At 40.7% G+C, this 26,132-nt stretch overlaps 1 protein-coding gene across 2 annotated transcripts in view; it reads right to left on the bottom strand.

Moving 5' to 3' along the window:
- NaCP60E (Na channel protein 60E) overlaps positions 1–26,132 on the bottom strand; it is a 362,748-nt gene that overhangs the window by 64,058 nt on the left and 272,558 nt on the right. For both annotated transcript variants that reach the window (XM_019053311.2, XM_072305268.1), the window contains exons 11-13: positions 22,500–22,714; positions 17,494–17,664; positions 10,204–10,397 (exon numbers count right to left, since the gene is read on the bottom strand). In XM_019053311.2, coding sequence (XP_018908856.2) covers positions 10,204–10,397; positions 17,494–17,664; positions 22,500–22,714 — 580 coding nt within the window. The remainder of the gene's footprint in view (positions 1–10,203; positions 10,398–17,493; positions 17,665–22,499; positions 22,715–26,132) is intronic.

The raw sequence follows: 26,132 nt of genomic DNA, 5'->3' as shown, positions 1-26,132 counted from the left end.
TGAATAAAAGTAAAATTCCTTTCTCCTCACTTGGAGGAGATGAGGCATTAGAGCACGAGAATCGCCGTTTAAAAGTGCAAGGAGGCTTGACCGGCTTAACTCTGAACGAGGCTGCAAGAACTCGCTTGCTTTTGGCAGACGTCGAATTAACTCGAATTTCATCGAATTTAGTAAAATTTGCCAATCTAAAGAGCTATGAGGAGGCATCTCAGCATCGTGGCATGTCACAGCGAACTAGATCTAGACAAGATAAAAATGTGTTGCTCTTGAAATCCGCCTTTGAGGCAAGCACTCACCCATTTTCCTGCCGCAATCAATACTTGATTCAATTAGTCACGCAACAAGTCTTCCAAAAGGACATTCAACATGATGTTAAACGAATGAAGGATGTAGGAGAAGAAATGTTCATGAAATTTGTCAAAGAAAGGATAGAAACTAAAGTTGTACCATTTTGGTCCCCTCTTAAGAAATTGCAATTGAAAACCAGCAAATATGCAAGTAAAAAGGCGAGAGTAGACATGAAAGGTAAAATTATCGAGATAAAAACAGATACCGCTCTATTGTCCCGCCTGATGATTGCCTCGCGGTCTAGGCAAGACATTGATATGAAAAGTTGCATATCAAATTATGAATTATCTGCTGTTCCAAAATCTCTATTTACGGCTGCTGGAGGCCTGCATCATTGTTTAGCCAAATACAAGCTTGCCGAAGTGTTGGAGGCCCTTCCGCCAGCCATCACAGATCCAGACGGCGACCTCCTCGACCAGAGTCCTTCGACACACGCTTCGATTAAGGTGGCAATCGTGGACGGCATGGCACTCTTGCACACTTTCAGTAAGCCATCTTCAGTAAAAACGTGTGACGAACTTGCAAAACATTTTTGTAAGATAACCAGCGAGAAGTTTTCAAACTACGATGAAGTGCACATAGTGTTCGATGCATATAGAGAAGGATCTCTAAAAGAAGCTATTCGAAATCATCGACAAAGTGTCTCTGGACGTAGCCAATACAAAATTCTCCCAACTACAAACATTAGCAACACTTCCATGAAAAAGCTGTTATCGCATGAAAACACAAAAGATGAACTGACTGATTTCCTATCGCAGTATCTGATAAAGCACGCCTCTGAACATGAGAGAAAGGTCGTCGTGAGCTGGCGCACTACAGCAAAAGCGTCTCACAAAAGTGTTGAAGAGCTGGCAAGCAATCACGAAGAAGCCGACACAAAAATCATACTACACGGCAAGTACGTAGCTGAGAACGGTTGCAACGCTTTACACATATTCTCGCCCGACACTGATGTTTTCATTCTTGCTCTTCGGAGGTACCTAGTCCTTCCTCAAGATACTGGCATTTTCATGGGCGTTGGAATGAGAAGATTTGTGAGTCTGAAACCTATATTTGATTCTCTTGGACCCCTTAAAGCAGCGGCATTGCCGGGACTGCATGCTCTATCCGGTTGCGATACCACCGGGTCTTTCGCCAACAAAGGCAAACCTTCTTGGTGGAAATGCTTCCTAAATTGCAGTAACGAGGCCCTAGAGGCTCTAGTTAACTTAGGTAAAAGTCGGAGTCTCTCGGATGAAATTATTAAGACACTCGAGGAGTTTATTTGTCAACTGTACGTACCAAAGACTACCATCAAAGACATTGGTGAGGCAAGGTGGTATCTCTTCACCAAAAAAAATCAGTTTGACGATCATCTTCCACCAACAAAAAGTGCACTTTTGCCCGCACTCAAACGTGCAAACTATCAGGCCATGGTATGGCACCAAGATGTTAGGAGTTTACAAGACCTTCCGTCACCGATAGATCATGGCTGGATGCAATCTAAAAATGGTTTCGAGCCCATCCTCTCATCCGAACTTAGCGCTCCAGGATTTTTAATAGATATGATAAAGTGCTCATGTAAGACCTCAAAATGTTCCCAGAATTGTAGCTGCCGTGCTCATGGCCTGCCCTGCACAGAAATGTGCGTTTGTAACGGTGATTTAACTAACTGCACTAATACGTCCGAAGATGACAGCGAGGACGATCACGTTGACTTCTCTTCTGATGAAGAGGACTAGATACATTACTTCAGAAGTCATGTCGCCAAAATAATGTTACCGCTTTTGTTTTATTTTGTTTTTCATTATTTATTTTTTTTTAATCTGTTTTTATTATTCTTTTTTCAAAAATATATTTTTGGTCATTTGTCGTTATAAGTTGAAATAAAAGGCTCAGGTTTACGACTATACTGAGACAAGGATCCCAGATGATGAGCTGCTGAATCCAGAAATGACATCATGCACCAGTTTTTTGAAGTATTACGTTGTTTAGGAAAAACTTTAATCATCCGAAAAATTCGGCTGTGATATGAAAAAAGTGCATATTCAAATTCAGCACTGAATATCCTACAAGAATCACCATCTGATATCCTTGCTTCATTACAAAAAAAAAATAAAGTAATGAATATGGTGCAACAGTGTGGTCTACGATCCTGTAGTTGAAAGGAACAACGGTTACTAATTTTACCAATTGACTGAATATGTTCCAAAGAAGGTACATTGTTACTTAAGTAATTACTATACTACTCATTGAGTAAAACTAATTTTTGTTCTGTTCGTAGTCGTAAGTCGTAAGTATGTTGCAATACTTAAGTTTCGTCCAATTTATTTTTCCGTACATTTGCATTCTAATATAAAGATCTACTCTGTAGATTTGAAAGCACATGCAAAGACATTTCTATTAGTATTTATATTCGTATTTCAAAGTATATTCATTGGTGTTTCATTTATGCTACTCTTCAGTCTTATAAGAATGTTTCAGCACGATACAATTGTGCGTACTAGCAATTACCTAGACGAGGCTAATGAAACTATTAACAACAGTTCCCGGGCGAATCGTGTTCTTTTTTAGTAAAATGACACAATTTCTATGATCTCATAAGTGCTGTGACTTCATGTATTTTTGGTTCATACTTACACTTTTTTAGTGTTGAACTTTTTCTTTAGTTTTTAGTTCTTAGTATGTAAATTGAGCTAGGAGAACCCAAAACAGTCATTTCGCCTCTATTTAGTTAGATGTTTTTTCGTTCACAGTTTCAGTCGAAAATAATAATTTTGTTTCGGCATCTTGAAATAACGAATTTGTTTTTATCGAGTTCCCATTTAAGTTTTCCTCCTGTTAAACAATGCAGATCTTTCCTCGTCTCTGTAAATCTATTATTCTCAATTCTATGTGTCTTTTTCTCAGCTCCTAACTTTTTTATGTTATTTTAATTCTGATGGACCTGGGCGCAATTTGTTAATTTGCATAATATTATCCACTGCTTATTTATCTTTCTGATTTGAAATCAGGTAAAAACTGACAATCATCTCTATTTTAATGCTTCTTTTGCAAAACATTGTGAATTTGTCTCCACATTCCACCTGCACTGCATGCACTCTCCTAACACATCATTCAGTATATGTATTGAAACATTTCATAAATTACTAATTTTGAAGTGCTCAATTATAATTCATTCAAACTAATTGGAGCCTCTTCATTTACTTACCTATTTCTCAGCAACAGCTTTTATTTTAATTACTCTACCATGCAGTTTTCGCATTTTTCAATTAAATACTTTCTTATTTTCGTCTCCGAGGTGGAAGATTCTATAAAACTGAATAGCGGGGAAGAAGGTAAGTGAATACATCGTTACCTTTCCAAAGACTAATAATAAGGTCTTGCCTCAAGATATGTCATTCAATTTACATAAATTGCAATCAGATATCTCCAAAGTTGGTCTTCCGATAACTTCTGTTTTCAATTTTAGGATCTTTCCCCCCAAAAATACAAATGAACTCAATCAACAGTGTATATACCTGTTCAAACGCTCTCAATGCCTGGGCGGCTGCTATTATGGCAGCCATTTTGGTTTTTAGAGAACTTCTGTTAGCTTATTTTGTTATTTAGACCTCATTTTTGGAATCTACGACCCAAAAAACCTATACAGTGACACCTCATTCGACGATATTTGCCTCAACAAAATATTTCAGTCCGCAACGGCAGCCGTTTTGGCCGCCATTTTGATTTTTTTGGGCTTCAATGTATCCGTGGTAAGTTTTTGACATCATAGGTGAAATTTACGACCCAAAGAACCCTACCAAGGACACCCTACTTGGCACTTTTACATACGTATCGCAGTTTTGACCCTATCGCGGAAATTTTGGCGGCCATCTTGGATTTGGGGCATCCCTTCAGGTCGGAGAGCATTTTGAACCTCAAATTCGGATTCTACGACCAAAATTACATAAGAATCGACCCCAATCATGACATCAAAAACAAATTCCATAATTTTCACCCCCCGAGCCCCCATTTTGGCCGCCATCTTGATTTTGGGGGGGTTGGACGCAAAATTGAGCTTGACAACATCGAAATTCTTTTTCTACGCATCGAAATGAAGAGATTAAGACATTTTCCACACTTGCTTCACTTACCGTTCCACGGGAGTACATAAGAACCTGTACTACTTGATTTTGTGCGCTCTTGTGCGTGCCGTTATCTGTTTTTCCGAAAACCATCTACCAATAAAGTTATCGCAATTTTAAAATCCGAGAACAATCGTAACGGCTTTTTCCGAAGACGCGCGCCCTTAGAAACACGAAAAATTAACAGTACGCTAAAAAAAAAAAAAAAAAAAAAAAAAAAAAACTCTCCACTCCAAGTTTCAGCCACTTACAACATAATTACGAGGAGGTACATCAGTGTGGAGGAAAACAATACTGCCGTGCAACACAAAAACGCCGTTAACTTCATTTTAAATTTTTTCGAAGCAATGCAGCGTCGCAGAAAAACTTGTGTACCTTGGGACGGTATTTTTACTAGGGGGACAAAATTATTTTCCAGAAATTATCAAGAAGTTAACCTGAAAATTTGAGGTGCATGGGTAGAATAGTTTCCATTTCATAATGTGCCAAGTTCCAAAAAATGCGGGAAAATCTTGATGGATTCACGGCGTTTTTGCTTAGCACGGCAGAATTCGCATCATTGGAAGCGAATAGCTCAGATATGCACTGGTAAAAAAAACCTCTTGGACCAATGCCGCGGTGCATTGACTTAAGAGTGCCGTTTCTTGTCGCCGGATTTAAGAGTCTTGAACTCTTGTTTCAAGCGGATTTTGCATTGATTCAATTCAAACGTGACGTCTAAAAACAACGCAAAGTCACCGCGTTGAAGGGGGTCGGAGATGTCAGTTTGGTTGACGTTAATGGCAGTCATATCAACGAACTGCACTTGTAACGGTAAAGGGTAAACCGGGTACAGTAAAGGGATATTCTCTTGAAGACACCGTTCCAAGAGTAATGCATAAAAAATGCCCTTAGCATATAACCACTTATTGTCGTAGCGGTACATTGGCCCATTAACGAGAGGGGCTACTAGCCGGGTCAAGTTCAGGTTGCCTAGGACTGGATACAAAGCTGCGGTCAACTTCTTGTCATCTGGGATGCCTCCGGGAACAAAGGTACCTAGGGCGTCCTCGGCTAAAGTGCCTTCAATCACGGGTAATTAAAAACTCATCTGGTGCCGAACTGTGAGTTTAAGCTGTGGCTCATACCCTCCCATGACCAGTGAGATAGGTGGGTAGACAGTTATACCAGCAGTGGATGAAGGTCGGGCAATTTGTGACTGTATGATTGTGCCGTGCATTGCAGCTTGATATGCGATGCGCACATCTTGACGTCTGATCATGTAGTTAGAGAGATCAAAGAAACTCCTTCTTGCGTACTCGCGGCCAGCTGGTAGGTTGGATACAACGCCGACTAGGTGCTGTGATTCAATGGTGTTCTCACCGAAACGAGGTCTAAGGACCATACGATGACGATCACCATCGGAAGGGGCGGAAGCTGGAGGCGGGGAGGATGTTGAACTTGAAGGAGCAGGAGTATGGCCATCCCCTAGATTAGCACCTGGTCCCCGACCCACTTTCTTCTTCTTGTTGGGGGGTTGAGACATTGTGAAAGTGTTTATTGGGAATACAGAAGTTAGTTAGAGGGAAGGTACACACTCGACCCTCTAAAGATTAAAGATGTTGAAAACTGACAGTGCTCCAATACAAACCACGGGCCCCAGGTATTGGTCAGGAGACTGCACCCCGCTGAGATCTCTCGCTGGAGAGACAGGCCATTGCAGCCGGTTTCTTGTCGCCGGATTTAAATCCGGCGACAAGAAACTGCACTCTTGAACCAAGAGGTTTCTTTTACCAGTGTGTGGCTTTTCGGCCATATGTGTACAGGAAAATAAGTCATATTTCGAGCCGAAAAATCGATCCTGAAAGTTAAGTACGTTAACTTCAGGACCCCGTGTATATCAAGAAGTTAGCAGTGCCCGGTCTGTTGAAATTGATCACCACTGCCGCAAAACATGACCCTCGGACCAGTAATAGCCTGTCTTCTTTCCAGTCTGGCTAACTTTACACGTGACTTTTAACGTAACGTGTAACTATTTTACGTGAGATTTGCAAGCAGAGGAGAAGCGAGTCGGCGAATAAAAAGCTCAAACAGTGGACTTGAAGTTTTTTTCCGGGTGACCTCATAATTCATTCCGCGAGACGGTCGCGCTGAATCCGCGGTGCAGGTCTCGGGTTTGTCGTGTCATGGCTAAAACCCATGCCCGGCCCCGGACACTGCATATAAAGGCAAGTCCCGGTCCCTCAAAATGGGTTCTACGTGACTTTAAAAAGGGGAACTGCTTGAAAGTCGCATTACGAATACGGTGGTTTGTTGACCTCCCGTTGTGGAGCTCTGCCCAAAATCAAAGTGAACGAAACGATCAAGAACCGGGAAATCACCTTTGCACGAATACAAAATCATGTAATTAAGGAGCTTTCCGGAAAAAGGGCACTTGGCAAAAAATTGCGTTTGAGTTGCGTTGATTTGCGTTTGCATTTAAAATTTCGATCATCGTTGTATGGCCACTGACAGTGACTCGCGTTCGAAATCGGGAGTCCAAGCTGCGATGAAAGGTACCATCAGTGGCCAAAAATGATTGGAACTTGAAATGCACTTTTCTCGAACGCGATTTTTTGCAATGTGCCCGTTTTCCGAAAAGCTCCTCAATTGGTTCCTAGATTCCCGGTCTTCTGTATTTTCTCCAGGAAATGTAGTAGTCTGTACTAGACTTCTGTCCGTGTTTATTGAGGGGCTTGGAAGACTGCAAGGCGCATCAGTGACGTTTTTGCCATCTCGATAAATATTCGTCCGAAGTTGCTGGAAACAAGTTTTAAACTGTTTTTTTTACTGCTGAAATATAAATTGTTAGGGAGCGAATTTTTCAAAGAATACGCATTAAGACTAGTTTTACCGAAAATCATTACATATTTACGAAAATCATTAAACATCCTCCTGACTAATGCATAGAGCGGCAATGGTTTGAAATCAGAACATAGTTTTCACTAAGCAGCTCCTCACCTATAAGGCCGGCCAACTTAAGTGATATACACGGTATCAATACTAACTCTCACGCATTCGAAAATCTTTTAGTAAGAATACCTTCATTTCTTACTAACCATTCATTTTCTTTCATTTTTTTTCTTCCATTTCTTTTAACCATGAAGTGGTTACGATAATTTGCGATTTTTGCGGTATGGAATACTGAGGATAATTGCATTTGTTTTTTCATGATATTTTACCGAGTTCTTCAACTGATGAACAATTGAAGGGGTTGTCTTAGAATACCAATCATTGGCCCCTGCACTAACTGCAATGGTATCATTTTCAGACAAATCTGGAATTTTTGTCTCTGATGTAGGTGCCCACTGCCCCGCCTTTCACGCAGGGCTCAACTTCAAGTTGTGCGCTTTCTAAATGTTATCAGAGTATATGTAGTCCCGCAGGAATTGTTCGTCTTCGCTGCGGGTGAGTTGTATGATCCTATGGAGATTTGCAGCTGGAAAAGGTAGGCAGGCTCGAGGTGTTCTTGGTCAACACGGGCTGCCAGCAAGGAATAAGAGGCACCTTTTGTGTAAAACATGGTATGTCGTACCTTTGAGTGCTAGGGATGACATATCTCAGCGTGCCTTCATAGCCACCAATCACCATCTGGACACGGTTGCAGCGGGCTAGGCCTCCGGTTGCTGCCCGTCGGCGGGGATATGACTGGAATACAACTCCGTGTGCGGCGGGGTCGTGGAAGATTCAAGCATCACCGCGGACTATGAATCTGTGCGAGTTATCAAAGAAAGGGTTTGATGCGTAACTGCGCAACGAATCGTCGAAGCACATCGGTGGGGTCAGATGACTCGACTTCACCTTACCGATAGAGGAAGGTTTCTGAGCACTAACATTGAACTTGTTCATTGTTCTTAGACTGGCAACGGTCAAAGCTATCAATTACCGCGGAACGCGTAAGAAAACAGAAGGGAAATTGCACTGAGAAAACGGTCGGAACGCACGTAATTGAAAAAGCCAAAAACTAGTAGTCCGATACAATCCAGGGCCCCAGGTATCGGCCAGGAGACTGTTCCCCGGTTGGTTGGACTCAGATGAGTAGGCCATTGCAGTCGTTAGGCATTTAGAGTCTAAACTCATTTAGCACGGGGTGTACCACCACACCTCGATTTCGGCCAATACCTCAAGCAAGAATTACCGAGCTAAGGCACGTGAAAGGGTTGTGTTCACTAGCTATGAATTTCAGAGGGCGCCGGCAGATCTGTCATTAGGTATTTCTTGCAGCGACAGCCTTTCAAGGTGTCGACATGGCCGGAATTTCCGGAAATAGTACTGATTTTTCAAGGGCGACCCGGAAGTACTGGAAAAGTGCAGAAATTTCGCAAGAAATCCGGGGTCTTTTTCATTTTCGTCGCAATTTGAGCTGGAAATTCAAAATTTTGAAAATTTTCGAATTTCGTCTGTTCGAGGTACTGAAAAAGTACTGAATTTTTCTGTTGAGGAGGTACTGAATTTCTTGGGAATGTACTGAAAAAGTACTATAAAAGTACTGATTTCTGGCCAGCCTTGTTTTAGTAGACACTCTGGCCTTTAGTTGATCAGCAGATATGTCTCCGCAGACGTGGGTGCGATCGTGTTCACTGTCCATTCGGACGACGTATCGTCGAAGGGGTTCATGTCCACCCATAATGATGCGAGCACGCCTGGTGCGCTCAATACCGTCTTGAGAAGTTCTTCTCCAAGGGTAAGATTGGAACACGACACCGCGGTCGGCAGGCGAGTATTCAACTCGGGCATCGCCGCGTACGACTAAACCGTGAGATTCGTCAAAAAACGGGGATGACGAGTACGCGCGAACACTTTCGTCAAAACAAACCAGCGCACCAAGATGGTTTGACTTGATTGTGCTTAACAAAGCAGGGCGGCTGGCGTTAGGATTAGAACTCATGTCCAGATGAATATAAATTAACACAGAAATCAGAAATGAACACTAAGACGAAGATCAATCTAAAAGTTTTGAGCAAAACAAAGTTTATGAAACACTAATTCACCACGAGGACTGCGTCCTATATAGGATTTGAAAGTTTATAACACTTAGTAGTCGAGATCCGCGCCTTGTCAAACAAAGTAGTTTTTCTTAGGTACGTTGCAGAGGCCTTTGAATTTTAATAATTAATGCAAGGGTTCTCTAAAATATTTTTGAGTTAGCTTTTGCTGTGGCTAAAAAAGGCGTCTTTATCGAGTATAGACTTTCTCAATGGTTTCATCAAAGCTCCAATGTTTTTTATCTCTTATCGGTCTCATCGATTTGAATGTCCTTCTCAAGTTCTTTTCCACGTATCTCAACTACCAGAACGTCACATCGCAAAGAACGCATTTAGATGTCGCACAGTGGATCGAGTCAATCAGGGAGGTCAGACATGACATTCTTGACCCAAGCTGCAAATTTTGATGTTTATTTCGTCACATTTTAAATTTCAATTTCATACCCCCAACAGACGAAATTCGAAAATTTTCAAAATTTTGAATTTCCAGCTCAAATTGCGACGAAAATTGAAAAAAAAAAAAATTCAAAATTTTTTTCATTTTTTCATTCTATTGTGATAATGTGAAAAGTCACTAAGAAACCAATGAAACCACTTATAGAACATCATAGTTTTGTATGAACGGAGTTATAAGCTTTTAGAGTTTTCAAATTTTGTCCGACCTTTCCTTTCGACCCGATCTACTGTGGGTCGCATCGCTTTTTGTTCCTAACACTTGCGTACAGATGTCTCAACGAATGATTTACCTGGGAATAGGGTCCGGGTCGAACTTCTCTGGAGTGTAGTCCTTGGAAAACAACTGCATTCCGATCACAGCAAAAATATAAATAACAATAACTAAAACGAATGTCAGGTTTCCCAAGGCTCCTATGCTCGAGATGATGATGCTCAGAAGAACTTTCATGGTCGTCCAAGATTGCGCTAACTTAAGAACTCTCAGCTGCAACAAATCAAACAGCACAATTTTAGTTTTGTTAGAACGATGTACAAAATCTATATCCATACCCTGGCGTTATTACCGAATCGGACCCCTGCATAAGTGTCCGAATGTATTTATGATTTATTCCAAGCATTCATTTCCTTCTCTTGCTCCCATAAATGACACTAACGATACATAACGTTACAATTTACAAAATACCCTAAAAATGTCGAATTTAATGCAGTGAAGGCTGCAATTAAAAGCAGGGTGTCTACTGTACGAAAAAAGTGCGGATACACTGAAAAAGCGCAGATTTTGGAAGTACGGAAAAGTTACGAATTTTCCGTGAAAAGGTACGAAAATTCAAGGTTTTCGTGGTAAACTCTACATAGTAGGCATTATGGTATGGGATTCGCATTTTGCGTAAGCTTTTGAAGACACAACAATGTTACGTTTCTTCTAGTTCAGCCCCACCTACACTGGAAAAAAAAACCACATTGGATCTAGAGTCCAGACTCTTGAAAACAGTGACAAGAAAAAGTACTCTTGATTCAATCAGTTTTTTGCTTAAATCTAAAGGAAATCCGCTCAAATTAAGAGCCTTGGTTTTTGATTTAAGCAAAAATCCGATTGAATCAAGAGTATTTTTTCTTGTCGTTGTTTTTAAGAGTCTGGACTCTAGATCCAATGTGTTTTTTTTTTCCAGTGTAATGGCCCTTTTCTATTCAAATTTGTGACCTTTTCTCTCAGATGGTTGCCCAATAAAAAAGAAAACCTCAAGTTGGACGGTTCATATACTACGTGCGATTAATAATTCTGAACTATTGATGGCTCAATCTTCTTCCTATCGCAGGGCGTCTACCTTTCTCTCACTTGTAACGAAAGGCGGAACTCGCTTCAATTTTTTTCGTCCCGATATGAAGATGAGGAGCCTTGACCATTTTCTCACTGATTTCAAGTAAGTTTTAAATAGTTCAAACCGAATCTCTTTTCTGTATTATTTTAACCACGAGCAGTGGCGATTCTTGAAAGTTGCCATTACTGTTTTTCCTCCATTCAAATGTACGTAAAACAATCGATCAATGGCGAGGCAGCCCGCCTCACCTAAAATCGACATTTACACTGGATATAAATGAAGGAATAACAACGTTACGAACTTTCAAGAATCGCCACTGGTTACGAGTTAAAATTTAGTCGGATGCGCCTTCCGTAAGTATCGCCTCCGAAATTAATGCAGCGCGTTCAGTGGCGAAGCGTGAATGATCGATATACGATATTTCCCCATTTGAAGCTATGGTCGATAATCGATCATTAAGGTGTTCGATGCGAGAACCCTGTTTCCACGAGTCTAAATGGCATTTGAATCGATATATCGCAACGCACGCCACGCCACTGAGCGCGTTCCGCAACGTGAAAACAAACCTGTTTACCGAGCGAAATCGCGTCTCCAGCTTTCATGAAAATAAGTCTGAAAGGCTAACAGCGTCACCCTTTCAGGCATACAAATAGCGTCAGAACGAGCGGAAAACCAAGTGCCAGTAACCGCTAAACTAAGTTTTTTAATTAATGATCAGAATCTCGAGGTAGCGCGTCGTCGAAAGCGCACTGTCGCCAAACTTTGTGCCGTGGCACCTGGAGAAAAATTTTTCAACGATTTTTCGTAATCAGTGCATTGGAATGACCCGTGATCACTCTGATGTGCCGATTTGTATTGACGCATAATCGGTAAATTTTAATCGTCTACTGTGTAGTTTTTCCCCAGATGGTCATTTCGAGCTGGGAGCTTATTAAAGCAAAATTGTATTAACTGATACCTTTGAGCATAAGCATCAGTGTGGGACGGTTATAGTTTTCCTCAGGTACTCATTAGTATTGTATTTAATTGATCATATAAATAAATTATTCATGATATTCTTAGGAAATGCGCCATTCTTTAAAATTAAAAACGGTGACTCCGATGTGATAAGTAAGTACTGTTGTAGATTTTGAAAACTTTTCATGGGATGTGGGTGTGAAGTGAGCTTTTGCACTTTCTCTCCATACCTCCTCCTCATAGGGGTTTTGTTTTCTTTCAGTCAAATTCCAGCAAGCTCGACTATATTCTCAGGAATAATTGTTAAGGTCTAGTGCAACATATGTTGAGCATTATTGATGCATAGCTTGACCGTCCTATCGAAGTCGTATTCCTCTCCGAGCATGCGTTGGCAAAGTTCATAATTAGAGATGCCAATGATTATTCGATCACGTAATATCAAGTTTTCCGGATTTAATTGGATATCCACGAATGTTTCCGGAATTATATTTCGAATTGGGCCATCATTACTCATTAGCCAAAATGAGGCAATCAGTTATCAAATTCTTTCACATGTCCGGGACTCTAGAGAGTCAATACCCTCTCCTTGAAGGCATTACTGTTCCCTTCTTCGTTGACGTAAATGAAATTTTCATCTGGGTCTTGCGCCAGAGTTAGTCGTCCATCTGGAGCATTGCAAGGACAATTCGTCGCCCTCCTGACATAAGGATGTAACTACACTTTGCGATGAACCCTGTTGTCCATATAACTCACCGTTTTCCCTGGCTCATCTCTGAATGTAGTTATGTCAGCCAAGCGACGAATTAGCCCTCGTGTTATGGCCGCTAGTTGCTTGTTCACATCTGAATTCATCGCTTTGATCAATGTTTGAATGGGTGTTGCCTACTACTGAATTACGCTGGACTCGATTTGACGTAGCAATGGCTACATTCTGGACCCGATAGGAAACGGAGTATTTGCAGCAGTTATAGTACTTCTCATAATTGAAAGGAACAAAAAGTCGTCGCGCTGATCGTCACTCTTAACCAAGTTCTCATTAAATTCACTCCACTTCGCCTACAAATGCCTCATATTTTTTCTCCATCGACTTCTCCTTTTTTTTAAAATTACAAATACATTTATAAAATACAAAATAAATACTAAATACCCAATTCTAATGCATTCATTTTATTTATAAGCTCAATTTATCAACAGCGGTATGATCCCCCTGAAAAGAAACTTTTCCAAGTTCCTTTCCTTCGCAACAGGGTAAGAATGGGGTACATGACATCGTTAATTACACAGCTAGTTGTCGGGAAAAAAGTTTGTTTAAGTGAAATAAATAAAGGTCTATAAGCCTTTAAGATGTAATGTTAAAAATACCAGAATCTGCGCTGTCAGAAGGAGATTCGTTTCACACAACTAATTTTGGTAGTAGAATGATACGCCCTTTAAAACTGGGAGAGACCAACAACGCAGCCGTGCAAGGAATTTTTATTTATTTATTTTTTGAATTCGTGTAATTTAAATAATAATGAAAATACATGTTAAATTACTAGACGTAGATGGTCTTTTTAAATTTTCCTCAGCTTTTAGTTGAAAATACGGAGAATTTCACTATACTTTAAATGAATAATAATCAAAGAAATTCAAGAAGAATAGATAAAACTAAGGAAAATAAATAAATAAAGACAAAAAAAAAGTTAAGGGGCAATGGGATGTGAAGCTGGAAACACTAGCTCTAAATAACAATATTAGCTCCTATTTTCACAGCATAGGAAACTTTTTCTGTTAACTGTGCATTTGCCTTTTCAATCGACTAAGATTGTTGGGACCATTGGCACGAACCTAACACCAACGGAAGAGGGTTGTATTAAAGTTCATGGGGTTTACGTCTTTTTTACTTCCGGGTTTCGGAGCCCCAATTCAGGAGCGCTAGCGTCTCAGGGTTGGGGGCTAAACAATGGCGCAAGAGCCTCGAAAAGTCGCGTATAATTTCTCAGAGCATACTACATAGTTTTGAGCGATCGGATCAAATCGTAAATGAAATTCAGCGATAAAATCAATGAAAAATCAAAATTTTTCAAAGAATTTGATGTTTTATTGAACATAAATTTGGCCACGTATGAATGGCCATACGGCAGTTTTCCACAGGTGAGCAAAACGCTGCTAGCCTTTTGAGAGCACTTCCAAGCAAACATCCCCTCAGTAGACGGTAAATGCACCGGACCAGTCAAAAATGTTGCCTCGTCTATGGTTAATACGTCTCTTATATCTGCCGGATTTCATCGACAAAATGGTGGGTGGTGAAGGGGGGGGGGTGGATGCCAGGCATCGCAACTCAGCGTGAATTTATACGAACAGGCTAGAGGAGAACGCCTAATGAAGATTCGAGAGTTTCCCAAATTTCCTGGTTAATGCATGTGTCGCAGGCAGATAGTAAAATCAGGCATTTTGTCAAATGCCTAGGCAAATAGTCAAATATTCTGACTTAGATTGAAATTCTGATTCTTTTAGTAATTTCAGACGAAATAACTCATTGCTCCTGCAAGAAAAAATTCTCGGTAAAAATGTGCACACACAATAGTAAATTAAACGATTTTTAGCTCCTGAGCAGACACTCATCCTGAAATTTTCAGCGTGTCATAAAATACACAATTTTTAGAATGTGAAAATACACAAATATGAGACGGAATTGAAGAGGTAGGGACAAAAAGAGTTCGTAGGTCTGATGAGTTATTTTTCCGAAAATGTTGAAAACTCGCGAGCTTTTTGCCATAAATTCACAAAAAATTGTGTAAACCGTCAAAATTTAACCATCTGCCTAGGCATTTGACAAAATGCCTGCTTTTACTATTTGCCTGCGACATATGTATTTTAGAGGAAAGTTACGTATATTTTCCTTGAAATTTTTAAGTGTTTAGATCAAATTGCGTGCACTTAGTTCCGGGTAAAATTTGAAGGAAAATATTCACAATATTCCCATTAAATTCGTTTTTTACGATGAGACATGGCAACGGCGGAAGGCTCATACGCTGTTCTTCCTTTCCACGGTAGTGTGGGAAGCGGCCGCATTGTAAGCACACGTGAAACCGCGTCCGAGGAGAAATAATGTCGTTTGTTTGACGTAAGGGCGTATCTCGATTTGGGCATGAGCCCCAGAAAGCATGGACTCATATGTAAAACAGGTCTCACGTCGAAAATGAGATATGTCCCTGCGTCAGAGGGGCGACGATAAGTGGATGGGACGAGACTGAGCCCGGCTCCACGCTCTTCTCCACGCAGTTCAACGGAGATTAATTCTCCCGTCGATTCTTGTCAATTCAAATCAAATCCAAGCCCTTTAACCGCTTTGCTTTGAGTTATCCCAGCGTTGCCACATTCAGGATAAACCGGGAAACGTCAGGGAATTTTAAAAAGTGATGGAAACCCGAGAATTGTCAGGGGAAATGACAAAAATGTCGAAAATGCCTGAGAAAAATTGTCAAGTCACCGGTATTTGCTTTCTAGGCCAGGTTTGACGTTTCAAACAGTAGATTTTGCGTGAAAACTATTTGGAATGATGTCTGGTCAACCATGTGGCATATCTTTAATTAACAGGGAATCTTATCAACATGTGACAGGGAAAAGTCAGGGATAATGACAAAAATGTCGGGGAAAAATTATTTAGTCACAGTTATTTGCTTTTTAGGCTAGGTTTGACGTTTCAAAAAATAGATTTTGCGTGAAAACTATTTGAAATGATGTCTTTTTAACCACGTGGCATATCTTCAATTAACAGGGAGTTTTATCAAAACGTGACAGGGAAATCAGGGAAACGTCTGGGAATTTCATTTTCTTCATTCCGTGGCAACCCTGTTATCTCCCTTTGCCGTTAGTTGCGAATTGCCAAATTGTGTTTGTTTTACATCTCGCAAGCTTTTCTACCCGCTCGAGAGCTTGCGTGGTTGATGAAATCTGAGGACCGAGATCATTTAGTTTATGTCACGATGTGGACATGTGTACGCCCGAGGGCATCCGTGTCGATAAAGTTCCTTTCTTCTGTCCTCAAGTTTAGAGGAGAGACGCCTCTTCTGCAGGTCTAACAAGTAAGAAGGTCTTGTAAGTCTATGGAAGTTTCACCATGACCGGGGACCTCAGCGCGTGGTTCGTCGTGCACTCATGCTGGGTTCTGCTTCAGTAAGACTTATAATTCATTGTTCAACACGTTCCCTCCCAGGTTTTCTGCCAAACCGCCGCGCCATTTCCGCCTGTAGCTTGTAAGAATTTAGGTCATTTTCAAAGTCGGCCGAATAATCGGGGCAAGATTGGTTACGCCAATAAGTGAAGTGAGGACTCTTTTATAGGATACTTTCGGGGAACATCACTTCGATGAAAGTACCTAGGCGCCTCAAGAACTGCTCAGCATTACTGTCGTTGTATAATGAGCACGGGCTGCTTCTATCGTTCAACACGCTCCTCCCAGGTTTTGCAGAGTCTACCGAGCCGCCATTGCTGATTGTAGTTTGTACGATTTCAGGTCATTTTCGAATTCTGCCGAATAATCGGGAGGAGATAGGATACGCTCTGAAGTAAAGTTAGGACTCTTTCCGAGGGTACTTTCGGGGAACATCACTTCGATGAAAGTGCCCAGGCGCCCGCCCCAGGAACCGCTTAGCATAGCTGCCGTTGTATTGAGCACGGGCTGCTCCTGGCAAGTAAGTGGCGCCGATATGAAATTGCACTCGGTTGTGCCTGATCGTCCGGATGATCGGAGGGATTGCCATGAAAGCCCTTGGAGATGGACAGAGTGAAATCAAAGATTTCATCAAGCAAGAATCATGAATGATCAAATGGGACACATGGTACATACTCGTACCGGAAACCACTATACAGACGCTGATGAACGGTTTTGTCTACTCTTCCAATTGAAGGCGATTATATGAGTGCGCCTTTGGAAGCCCACTTGATTTACAACTGCAATAATTCTAAATTCAAGTTACTTTTCCAATTTATGTTCTCTTATCTATTGTTCCGTGGGGGAACTTATTAGAACCTTCCCGAGTTATATACATTTGTTTCTTATCTATACACACCTTTGCAACCCGGTTTCATATGGATATTTTCAAAGTTCTGAAAGTCGGCACATAGACCGTCGGGTTAGACCTAAGGTTAACTAACTTTATATTTAGAGATATTATATTGATTAAAAAGATAAATAAACCAAATTGTAAATAAGTAAAATTTTTAAAATTTAGATAATCTTAACAATAAAGATATAAGTTTCTGTTAAGTTTCTGTATAAGTTATTGTTTTTCAGCAGTATGAATAATTAGGTGAACTTACCAGTCTGAGTCCCCTGAGAACTGAGAGTCCATCTACTACTTCGAGAAAAAGATCCAGAAGGCTAACTGATACTACGATTAAGTCGAAAATGTTCCAACCACAGCTAAAAAATTCACTACTTAAGGCTATAACTTTGAGGGAACATTCCAAGGTAAAAATGGACGTGAAAACCTGAAAGCAAAAATATGTCAGTTATTAAACAAGGTGAAGAAGCTTTGACCAACGAATTCAATACAATTCAATACTGCTCCTGAAGAATTCATTAAATTTTATTTATCATTAACATTTTTTAAATATACTCGAAAGTCTATGTTTCGATACGACCATAAATAGGCATGCTGGTTTCCTCATGAACTTGCACATATAATGCATTGCCAACTTCATAACGCGTTCCATTCATTTCGACCCACGTTGTTCTTAGAGTGTCTCTTTCTCCAAGGCTCAGAGGGAAAGGCGAAGTGAAAGTGCAATCCCCTACAGTTTTTCACAATAACTCGTAATATTTTACTGTTTCATTTCGTCCCACGTAAAATGGTTTTCTGTAATGTTTTTGGGAGGCAAAAGCTAAGGCTTGCTGCAGCTGACATTTCCGACCAATAGTTTTGCTCAACAGGCGACAGAATTGGACACGCTTTTTACATGTATAATACAGTGTTTACTGTCGCATCTGTTTGATGACAGGTGAACTAAAGGTCCAAAATGAAGGATTATTCCTGGATAATGAATGAGACTGCGGAATTTTGGTGGCAAAAGCTTTTTAGTCAGCTCGAGCTAAATACGAGTTTCTCAGTGCGAACATAATGGGTAAGTAAGGAACACAGATCATACTGTTAACTGCCCTCGACTAGGTCATGAGCCACATCCAGTGCACAATTCAAAACTGTCTCAAAATTGGTTACTTCATTCAGAACACATACGTCTTTAATACCTGCGAAAGTAGCATTGTTCAACTCATAGTGCCTCCGATAATTTTCAGCGGTACGGAGTCCTGCAACTTCTCTTACTTAGTACTTTTTTTTGTCATAAGTGTTTATTGAGTAGGGTGCATAATACAATATATATGTACACACATATCATAAGTTACAACGAGTATCATAGATTCAAGTTAATTTAAAGTCCTACGCTAAAAAACTGGAAAAAAAGTCAACACCAAAGACACGCCGGGAAGAAAAGAAAAACTCGGCGAAAAACCGCCAACAGTGTTAAGTCCTAAATTATCACCTTTCAGGCAGCAGAGCTGGATATTTTTTTTTCATTTTTTCGCCATTTGGTAAAAGTGCGGTTACTCCTTCAGTCGATAAGAAATCAAGATCATTGATCATAGGCTTACAAATTGTTTTAAGGTGGAAATGCTTAAGATTGGATGATTTAGGTAAATGAGTAACAAATATGTCATGCAATGACCCTCTGTCCTCCGGTATAGAGATGTGTAACATGTAGATAATAAGCATGGTATAGAGAATTGTGTTGCCTTAATTTTTTGAATGTCTGCATGACCTTGAATGGATAAGCATGGTATAGAGAAATATGTTGCATTAACTTTCTGAATGCCTGCATGACCTTGAAAGGCATTGCCTGTTTCTAGATCGTCATTGAATAGGAATAAAAGGAGCCCCGCATTCAATGCGACAGCTTTTAGAAGGCAACATGTTCCTTGCACAAAATTCGAATGGCTTTGCTGCTCTGACTTCAATGAGTCTGCATAATTGGTTTGGTAGCGACTGCTTATTGTTTGACTGTCAACGGGCTAATTATTGAAATTGTCAGACAAAGCTTTCAACAAAAAGTGATGAAGTGGCAATGCAGTGATCTCATCGGTGGAAGCGGGTGGTTGCAATGGAGAGAGGTTTAGTCAGTCCTCAATGTCCTCCAAACTTCACAAGAACCACCAGCTCCAACCAAAAAGGATCGCTCCATGTTCCGCTTGTCTCCCTTGTCTAAAGTTTTTTTCTTCTTCACAATATCAATCATTAAGCCCGCAAATCTTATGTGTCCCGTAAAACTTGGTTTCTTGCGGATCGACCCAATCCACTTTCCGCACTTCACATCTCACCAGTAGGTTTCTGTGATACCACTATTCGATCTCTGGTGTGTTGCGGAGTATCATGATTATTTGAAGGCGTTTTGAGAAACGGAAGAATGAAGCATGCAAATATATTGAAACACAAAGTGTAGCGCAAAGTTTGGAGTATGGTTTCTTATGGCCAGGCATTTCAAATTTCTCGTAACCAATGTAAAATAAAAATGTTAATATCTTAGTAAAGAGTTGATTTGAGCAATTGTTGATGCAAGAACACTCACATACTGTATTTTCCCCAAATTTAAAAAGTGGCCAATTTGTTTTTTCAAGATTTCAAAGTTTGTTTTTGAATCCCCCTCAATTAAGATGGAGGGTGCGTTGAGCCGGAAGCACCTGACGGTATAGCATCGGCTGTGGCCCTATTAAGGGCTCACGATACAAGTCATTTAGTCTCTAGCACACTTTTCACGAAAAGCTTGACTCCGCACCAGTCCGCAAAACTTCTGGTCACCACCCGCTGGAAGTTGTCCACGGAGAGATCCTCTTTAAGGTCCGCTGATAACTCCAGCCAATACTTATTTTTAATAAGGTTTGATTCGAACAACACCATTTTAATTTTTAAATTTGAATTAGAACCAAGGTGTTGTATTGAATATTTATTAATTACCGAGGCACCTTTCGGCTTACGCCATCCTCGGAGTACCTATTCATCGGAATACAAATATTTCACAGTTACTTTACACTAATTGTTACAAGCTTAACAATATACACATCGTGGACATCATACGAAAAGTCTAAATTACGAGAAAGTCAAATAGTTCTGAGCGTTACTCCTACTAAAATCGTAAACATTCGACAAAAACAAATTTAAAAATTTAAAAACTCATTTTTAGATCAGTATCTTGTCTAGTGGTTCATTATATTTGTTTTTTCATGATATTTTACAAAGCTCTCCAACAATCCTGTCTCAACAGCGGCAAACGAACGGACCTCTTATTAACTGGGCTGCTGAATTGAGAGGGGACCTTTGCCCGGTGCGGACCGGGTACGTCCCCCGCGACGGGAGTTCCTCCTGGAGGATCCCGCGTAATGCATCAACAAGTCTCGCTGGCGCGCGGCCAAGAGCTCTCTCATAAAGCAGCAGTTTATTTAATTTGTCTCCGATTCCGTATTTATTCGACAGAAAATTTATGAAGTTATTGCTCGAGTTCAGGACCGAGGCAATCTCATCGCTGCGACAACGAGAACGATTTTTTCACGCTGTTATTTCGGTTCCCGAAAGGGATGCTTCTTTCATGAGACGCTACAGACTTCATTCCCGGCGCAAATTGCCACGACTCGTTGCCAACTCGTGCAGCGTGTCGAGCTTAACTGCCGTGCTAAGGAAGAACGTTGTAGGAGCCACCAGGCGTTGCCAAACGTCCTTTGGCAAATCCCTGATTTTGAGGAAAGGTTGTGAATATTTGTCTTCCAATTTCTTGAGCAATTTTATTGAGGATATGGCCTAAATTTTCTGATAATTCTAAGGGAAAATATTCCTATCTTTCCTTAAAATTAAACATATCTTCCTAGAAACTTTGGCAGCTCTCGAATGTCCATACGACGCTCTTCCTGAGCACGGCAGTTTAGTGGACGACGATTGGGAATCGAGCCACATCAGCTATTGCAACATTTATTAAAAAAAAACAGGGCAATTTTATTTTTTACAAGACGACGTTATTGTGCGAAAAATCGAAGAATCTTCTAATTGTTTAAGTCTTTCGACCTCTTCAACTTTGGTAATCAGGATTAGATTATTATCCCTATTCAATAGATGCTGTAACCTAGCCTTAATTTGGAGGGAGCCTCCGTTGGAATTGTCATTTTTGAAATCAACCATTTTTTGCTGGGTCGCATCAAGGACGCGTCCGCAAGTCTCAATCTCACTATCAAAATCTAACTGCTCAATGCACTGGGGTTCGGCGGCAAGATGTTTCGCGTTCACTTGCCGCAATAGATTTCTCACTTCGTTGATATTTGTTCCTTCGGAGGCGCGCGATTCCGTACACTCAGTTCGTAAACACACATCTCCTTAAGGAGATACACAGGGTTCACTACAAACATGGTTGCGCGTTATAACTTATTCGTTCAGCAAGAATTTAAATATAATATAAAAAAATTAAAAAGATTTGGTCACGGGTACATCAATTCCTACCAAACGATCTTCATGTCACTTACAAGTATATAAAAAAAGAAAAAGTTAAATAATATCAAAGTTCCTTTGAAAATGTTAAGGAATTTTCTTCGTATAATGCAGGAAATGGCCTTCGAGTGACCCTCGCACCATTATCTTTTGGATTTCAAAGACTGGGACTCTGGATCCTTACCAACCACAAATCCCGTCCTTCATTTTTTCGGGGGGGGGGGGGGGGGGGGGGGAAAGCTCATTAAGCGCCGAAAAATTGGTACTAACAGTACGATATGTTAAACCGACAGCTGCTGCCCTTAAGTTTTAATAGTAAGGTATATCGATAACATAATAATAATAGTTAAGAATGAAAACTCGAGACAGTTAATTAGCACTGAAAAAAAAATCTCGGTGTATTTACTAAGAAAAGGGTAAAATTACCAAGAATTCAGGGTTCTATTTGATCCCAGTTTTTTCTTTGTAAAATTACCATTTATGGAATTGGTAATTTTATCGAGAAATCTTGGTAAAATTATTGACTTTCTCGGTAATTTTACTGGACCTTGGTAAAAACGTCAATATTTTTTATCGACTGTGGTAGAATTACCGAGATAAAATGGCAAAGTTACCGGGAATCGATTACCAATAAAAGTGGTATTCCTACCCGAAAAAAAACAGTAAAAATACCGGTCTTTAGGTAAGCTTATTAGTCTATCTTGGTAAACTTACCAATAATTGGTGAAAAAAGTGAGATGGTAAAGGTACCAAAGGACCTTGGTAAAAATGCCGAGAATTTTTTTTCAGCGAGGGATGACTTACCTTGTTGCCGGCATCGAGGCAGCGTTTAATATTGTCGCTCATGCCGTGGTGCTCGGTGGCGAGAAACATGATGTTCAAAATGATGCAAATGGTGATGAAGAGCTCGAAAAGGGGGTCGCGGACGATCTTGTAAAGGCAGTTCTGGAACTGGAGCCACCCGCTGTAGTCGATGCACCACCGAGCGCACTGCGAGCAGTTGCGGTCCACCGTCGAATCTAAACAGATAACCAAATCCCAACCATCACATCACCGCTGGATCCTAAGCTTTTTCATTGCAGCATGATACGCGAAAATGCCTACTACAGATAAATAGATGCAAATAATATGTGAAACACGAAACTCGGGAAACGAGGCTAATACTACACACATCAAAGTCGAGACGTTTCGCCTCAAGATTGGAGCATTTTCCATCAATGATTTTGAAAGAAGTACCTAAAACTGCAGATGCATAAATGTGAAACACGAAACCGGGGAAACGAGGCTAAAATTACACATATTAAAATCGAGACGTTTCGCTCCAAGATTGGAGCGTTTTCAATCGATGGATTTCAATGGAGTACTTAAAACTACAAACGCATGACTGCTCGAATATCAAGCACCGAGGCAGGCTGGCCTAACCTCACTATCGGTATGGAATAATTTGATCACAGTCACAAGTCTCTCCACGTACACATTTATTTTGACTCTGTGATTGTAAAAGCTGGTGGTATGCAATCCTCAGCTTTTCTACAGGTAGGTTTCAGGTAGATAGATCGACACATAATTACTTTATTTATACCCTTCGTGGGTTTACATATGGAAGTTTAACAAAAGCATAACGAATTTTTTTTTTCTTTCTACGTATTGATGTAACACATTTTAAAGCCATTTAGGACGGACTCAATTACATCTCCTGGATTGGGCGCTTCATTTGGAATACGGTCTAAAACTTTTTGTCTGTCTAACGGATATATAACAGCTTTTTTCAAACTTTAACAGTCCCCCAATACCTATAATCCAACACTGGTAAAAAAAAAAACACATTTGATCTAGAGTCCAGACTCTTGAAAACAATGACAAGAAAATGGACTCTTGATTCAACCAGATTTAAGCTTAAATCAAGAGGAAATCCGCTCAAATTAAGAGGCTTGGTTCTTGATTTAAGCTTAAATCTGATCGAATCAAGAGTCCATTTTCTTTTCAATGTTTTCAAGAGTCTGGACTCTAGATCCAATGTGTTTTTTTTACCAGTGAATAAATGCGTTGGGTTGCTGCTTGCGTGGGGTTATTTCGGAGTGGAAATTATTATCGAATAATTATTCCTGATAGTCTAATATTAGAATCATTGGACAGTAGCATTATTCCAGATGCCATTTCTAAGATTCATATGAACAACAAAGTTTTTATACAACTCCTAAAGATCTGCGGTTTAGCCTCGTATATTATCATTTGATAGCTACCGAAAGAAGTCTTATTATATCGGCAGCTGGGATATCGACTCGGATTACCCTTGCGCGCTGAAGAATACGCTCTTGGAACAAAATGAAATCTCTCAATATTAAAGTGCTGTGCATTACGGGGGCAAACAAATCAGATGAACAGATTCGATGCTGCTTTCCCGGGGAAAAGTCATGGAAATGCACGAGGCGCGAACTACTGAAATGCTCATCGTATTTTTTTACTTGAGAAACAAAGAACATCAACAAAATCTTCGACGCAACACATGGCCTTATCCGAGTCGTATCCTTTTGATTTTCTTGCATCACGTGCTTTTTTCAATATGGAAAAGTTCCTTTAAGCGCGAAGCACTGTGAGAAATTTTAGCGTTTAGATATGAAAGCGACGTTTATGCCCGTTGCTAATATTACATTGGATCATAATTTGAATCATCTAAGCCCATGAAAGTGCTATGACTTATGATATCGCAGCGAGACAACGAACGGAAATGGATTATTCAATTTGGTTAAAAGATATCAGCGGGTTGATTATTGAAATCGATAGACAAAGCTATAGACATAGAAGACAGAGGACAAAGGGGCGATCCTATTAGTGAAAGCGGGTGATCGGAATGGACAAAGGATGTAAGTAATATACTATCGGCAACCCGCGAGAGATCCTACCGTTAGTCAATCATTTTCCACCCGTAGTCTATAATTATCAGCCGTTTCAGCGAATAAATTGCTTGATACTCCCTAAGTCTTCGTTGTCTATTGATTCGTCTATCAATTTCAATATCAGCTGAAAGAGCTTTTAATGAGTGCACAAAATTGAGAAGTGATAAGAATTACCGTATCAACACCACGGTGTCTACAAGTACGGAAATAGTACTGATTTTCTAAGAGCGGTCCAGAAGCATGAAAAAGTGCGGAAATTTCGCAAGAAAGTTCGGAATTTCTTCGTTTTTCTCGCAATTTGAGCGGGAATTCAAATTTTTGAAATTTTTCGAATTTGTCAGTTGGAGGTACTGAAAAAGCGATTGAGCACAGAGGAGATTTTCGGCGCCGCGGCGCACCATGGTTCAAACCTCATGAATCGGAAGAATTATGCCGGATAATGACTGGAAGATCACGAAAGTTTCGTAACTGATGTTTTTCGAGTCGCTAATTTCGAATTTGATGTCAAATTGCTAACATTTTAACACGCTGACCTATTAATTGTAGGCAAGTTTATGGCTTGCTGCAGCGCGGCGTGTTGCCAGCTCGAAACGCGCTCTGACGCCTACAAACCTAAATGGATACTCCAAGCATTGCGCAATGCGTGAAGTAGCCCTTTAGGTTTGTAGGCGTCAGATTGCGTTCCGCTCCGGCAGCGCGCCGCGCCGCAGCTCTCCCGGCGGGCGGCTGGTGAACGATTTCTTGCGGGAAGAGCTCCCTGGCGGAGAAACGCATGTATCGTGTAATTTTTTTTTTTTTTAATTCTTTTTTTAATTGCCGACTTTAAAAATTACACACTGGTCGTGTGAAGTAATTAGTGAACTCTCAACGCTAGATGAAGTGTAATAATGAAAGGCGGGTCGTGCGCCATGCGCGTTGTGGACGGCGCAGGGCGGCTCATGAAATTCTCTCCTGCGGGCCGATTATCGAAATTTAGCGCTTGTCAGGCGGACATAGATGATGTAGGTTAAAAGGCGGAGCGTGATTGGTCGGATATGTCTTATCGCTGCTTTGTCGTGCCTATATCGGGTTGAACTCACGACAAGCTATCGGTACCTCTGAAGTTTCCGACAGTATGTCGTTCATTCCATTTGACAAAGGCACGGCAAAGCAGCGATAAGACATAGCGGACCAATCACGCCTCGCCATTTAACCCATGTCATCTATGTCCACCCGACAAACACAAAATTTCAATAATCGGCCCGCTGTGCTCTGTCGCTGAAAAAGCACTGAATTTTTTGATGAGGAGGTACCGAATTTCCTGGAAATGTACTGAAAAAGTACTTAGTTTTTGGCCAGCCTGTGTTAGTGGACACCGTTAACACATTTTCCAATAGTGGTTTCTCTGATGAAAGCACAATTTTTTCCAACAGAGCCCTCGTTGTTGTTCTCTCTCGCCGCCCACTGCTCCCCTCACACTTCGCATCTCTTCCTCTTTCCCCCCTCCCTGCGGATGAGAAGCGGAGCCGCGGCGGGGGGGGGGGGTGGAGGGGCCGGGGTC

This window comes from Bemisia tabaci, chromosome 10, assembly GCF_918797505.1.
Source record: "Bemisia tabaci chromosome 10, PGI_BMITA_v3".
NCBI lineage: Eukaryota > Metazoa > Arthropoda > Insecta > Hemiptera > Aleyrodidae > Bemisia > Bemisia tabaci.
This window is presented reverse-complemented; position numbering and strand designations above follow the sequence as displayed.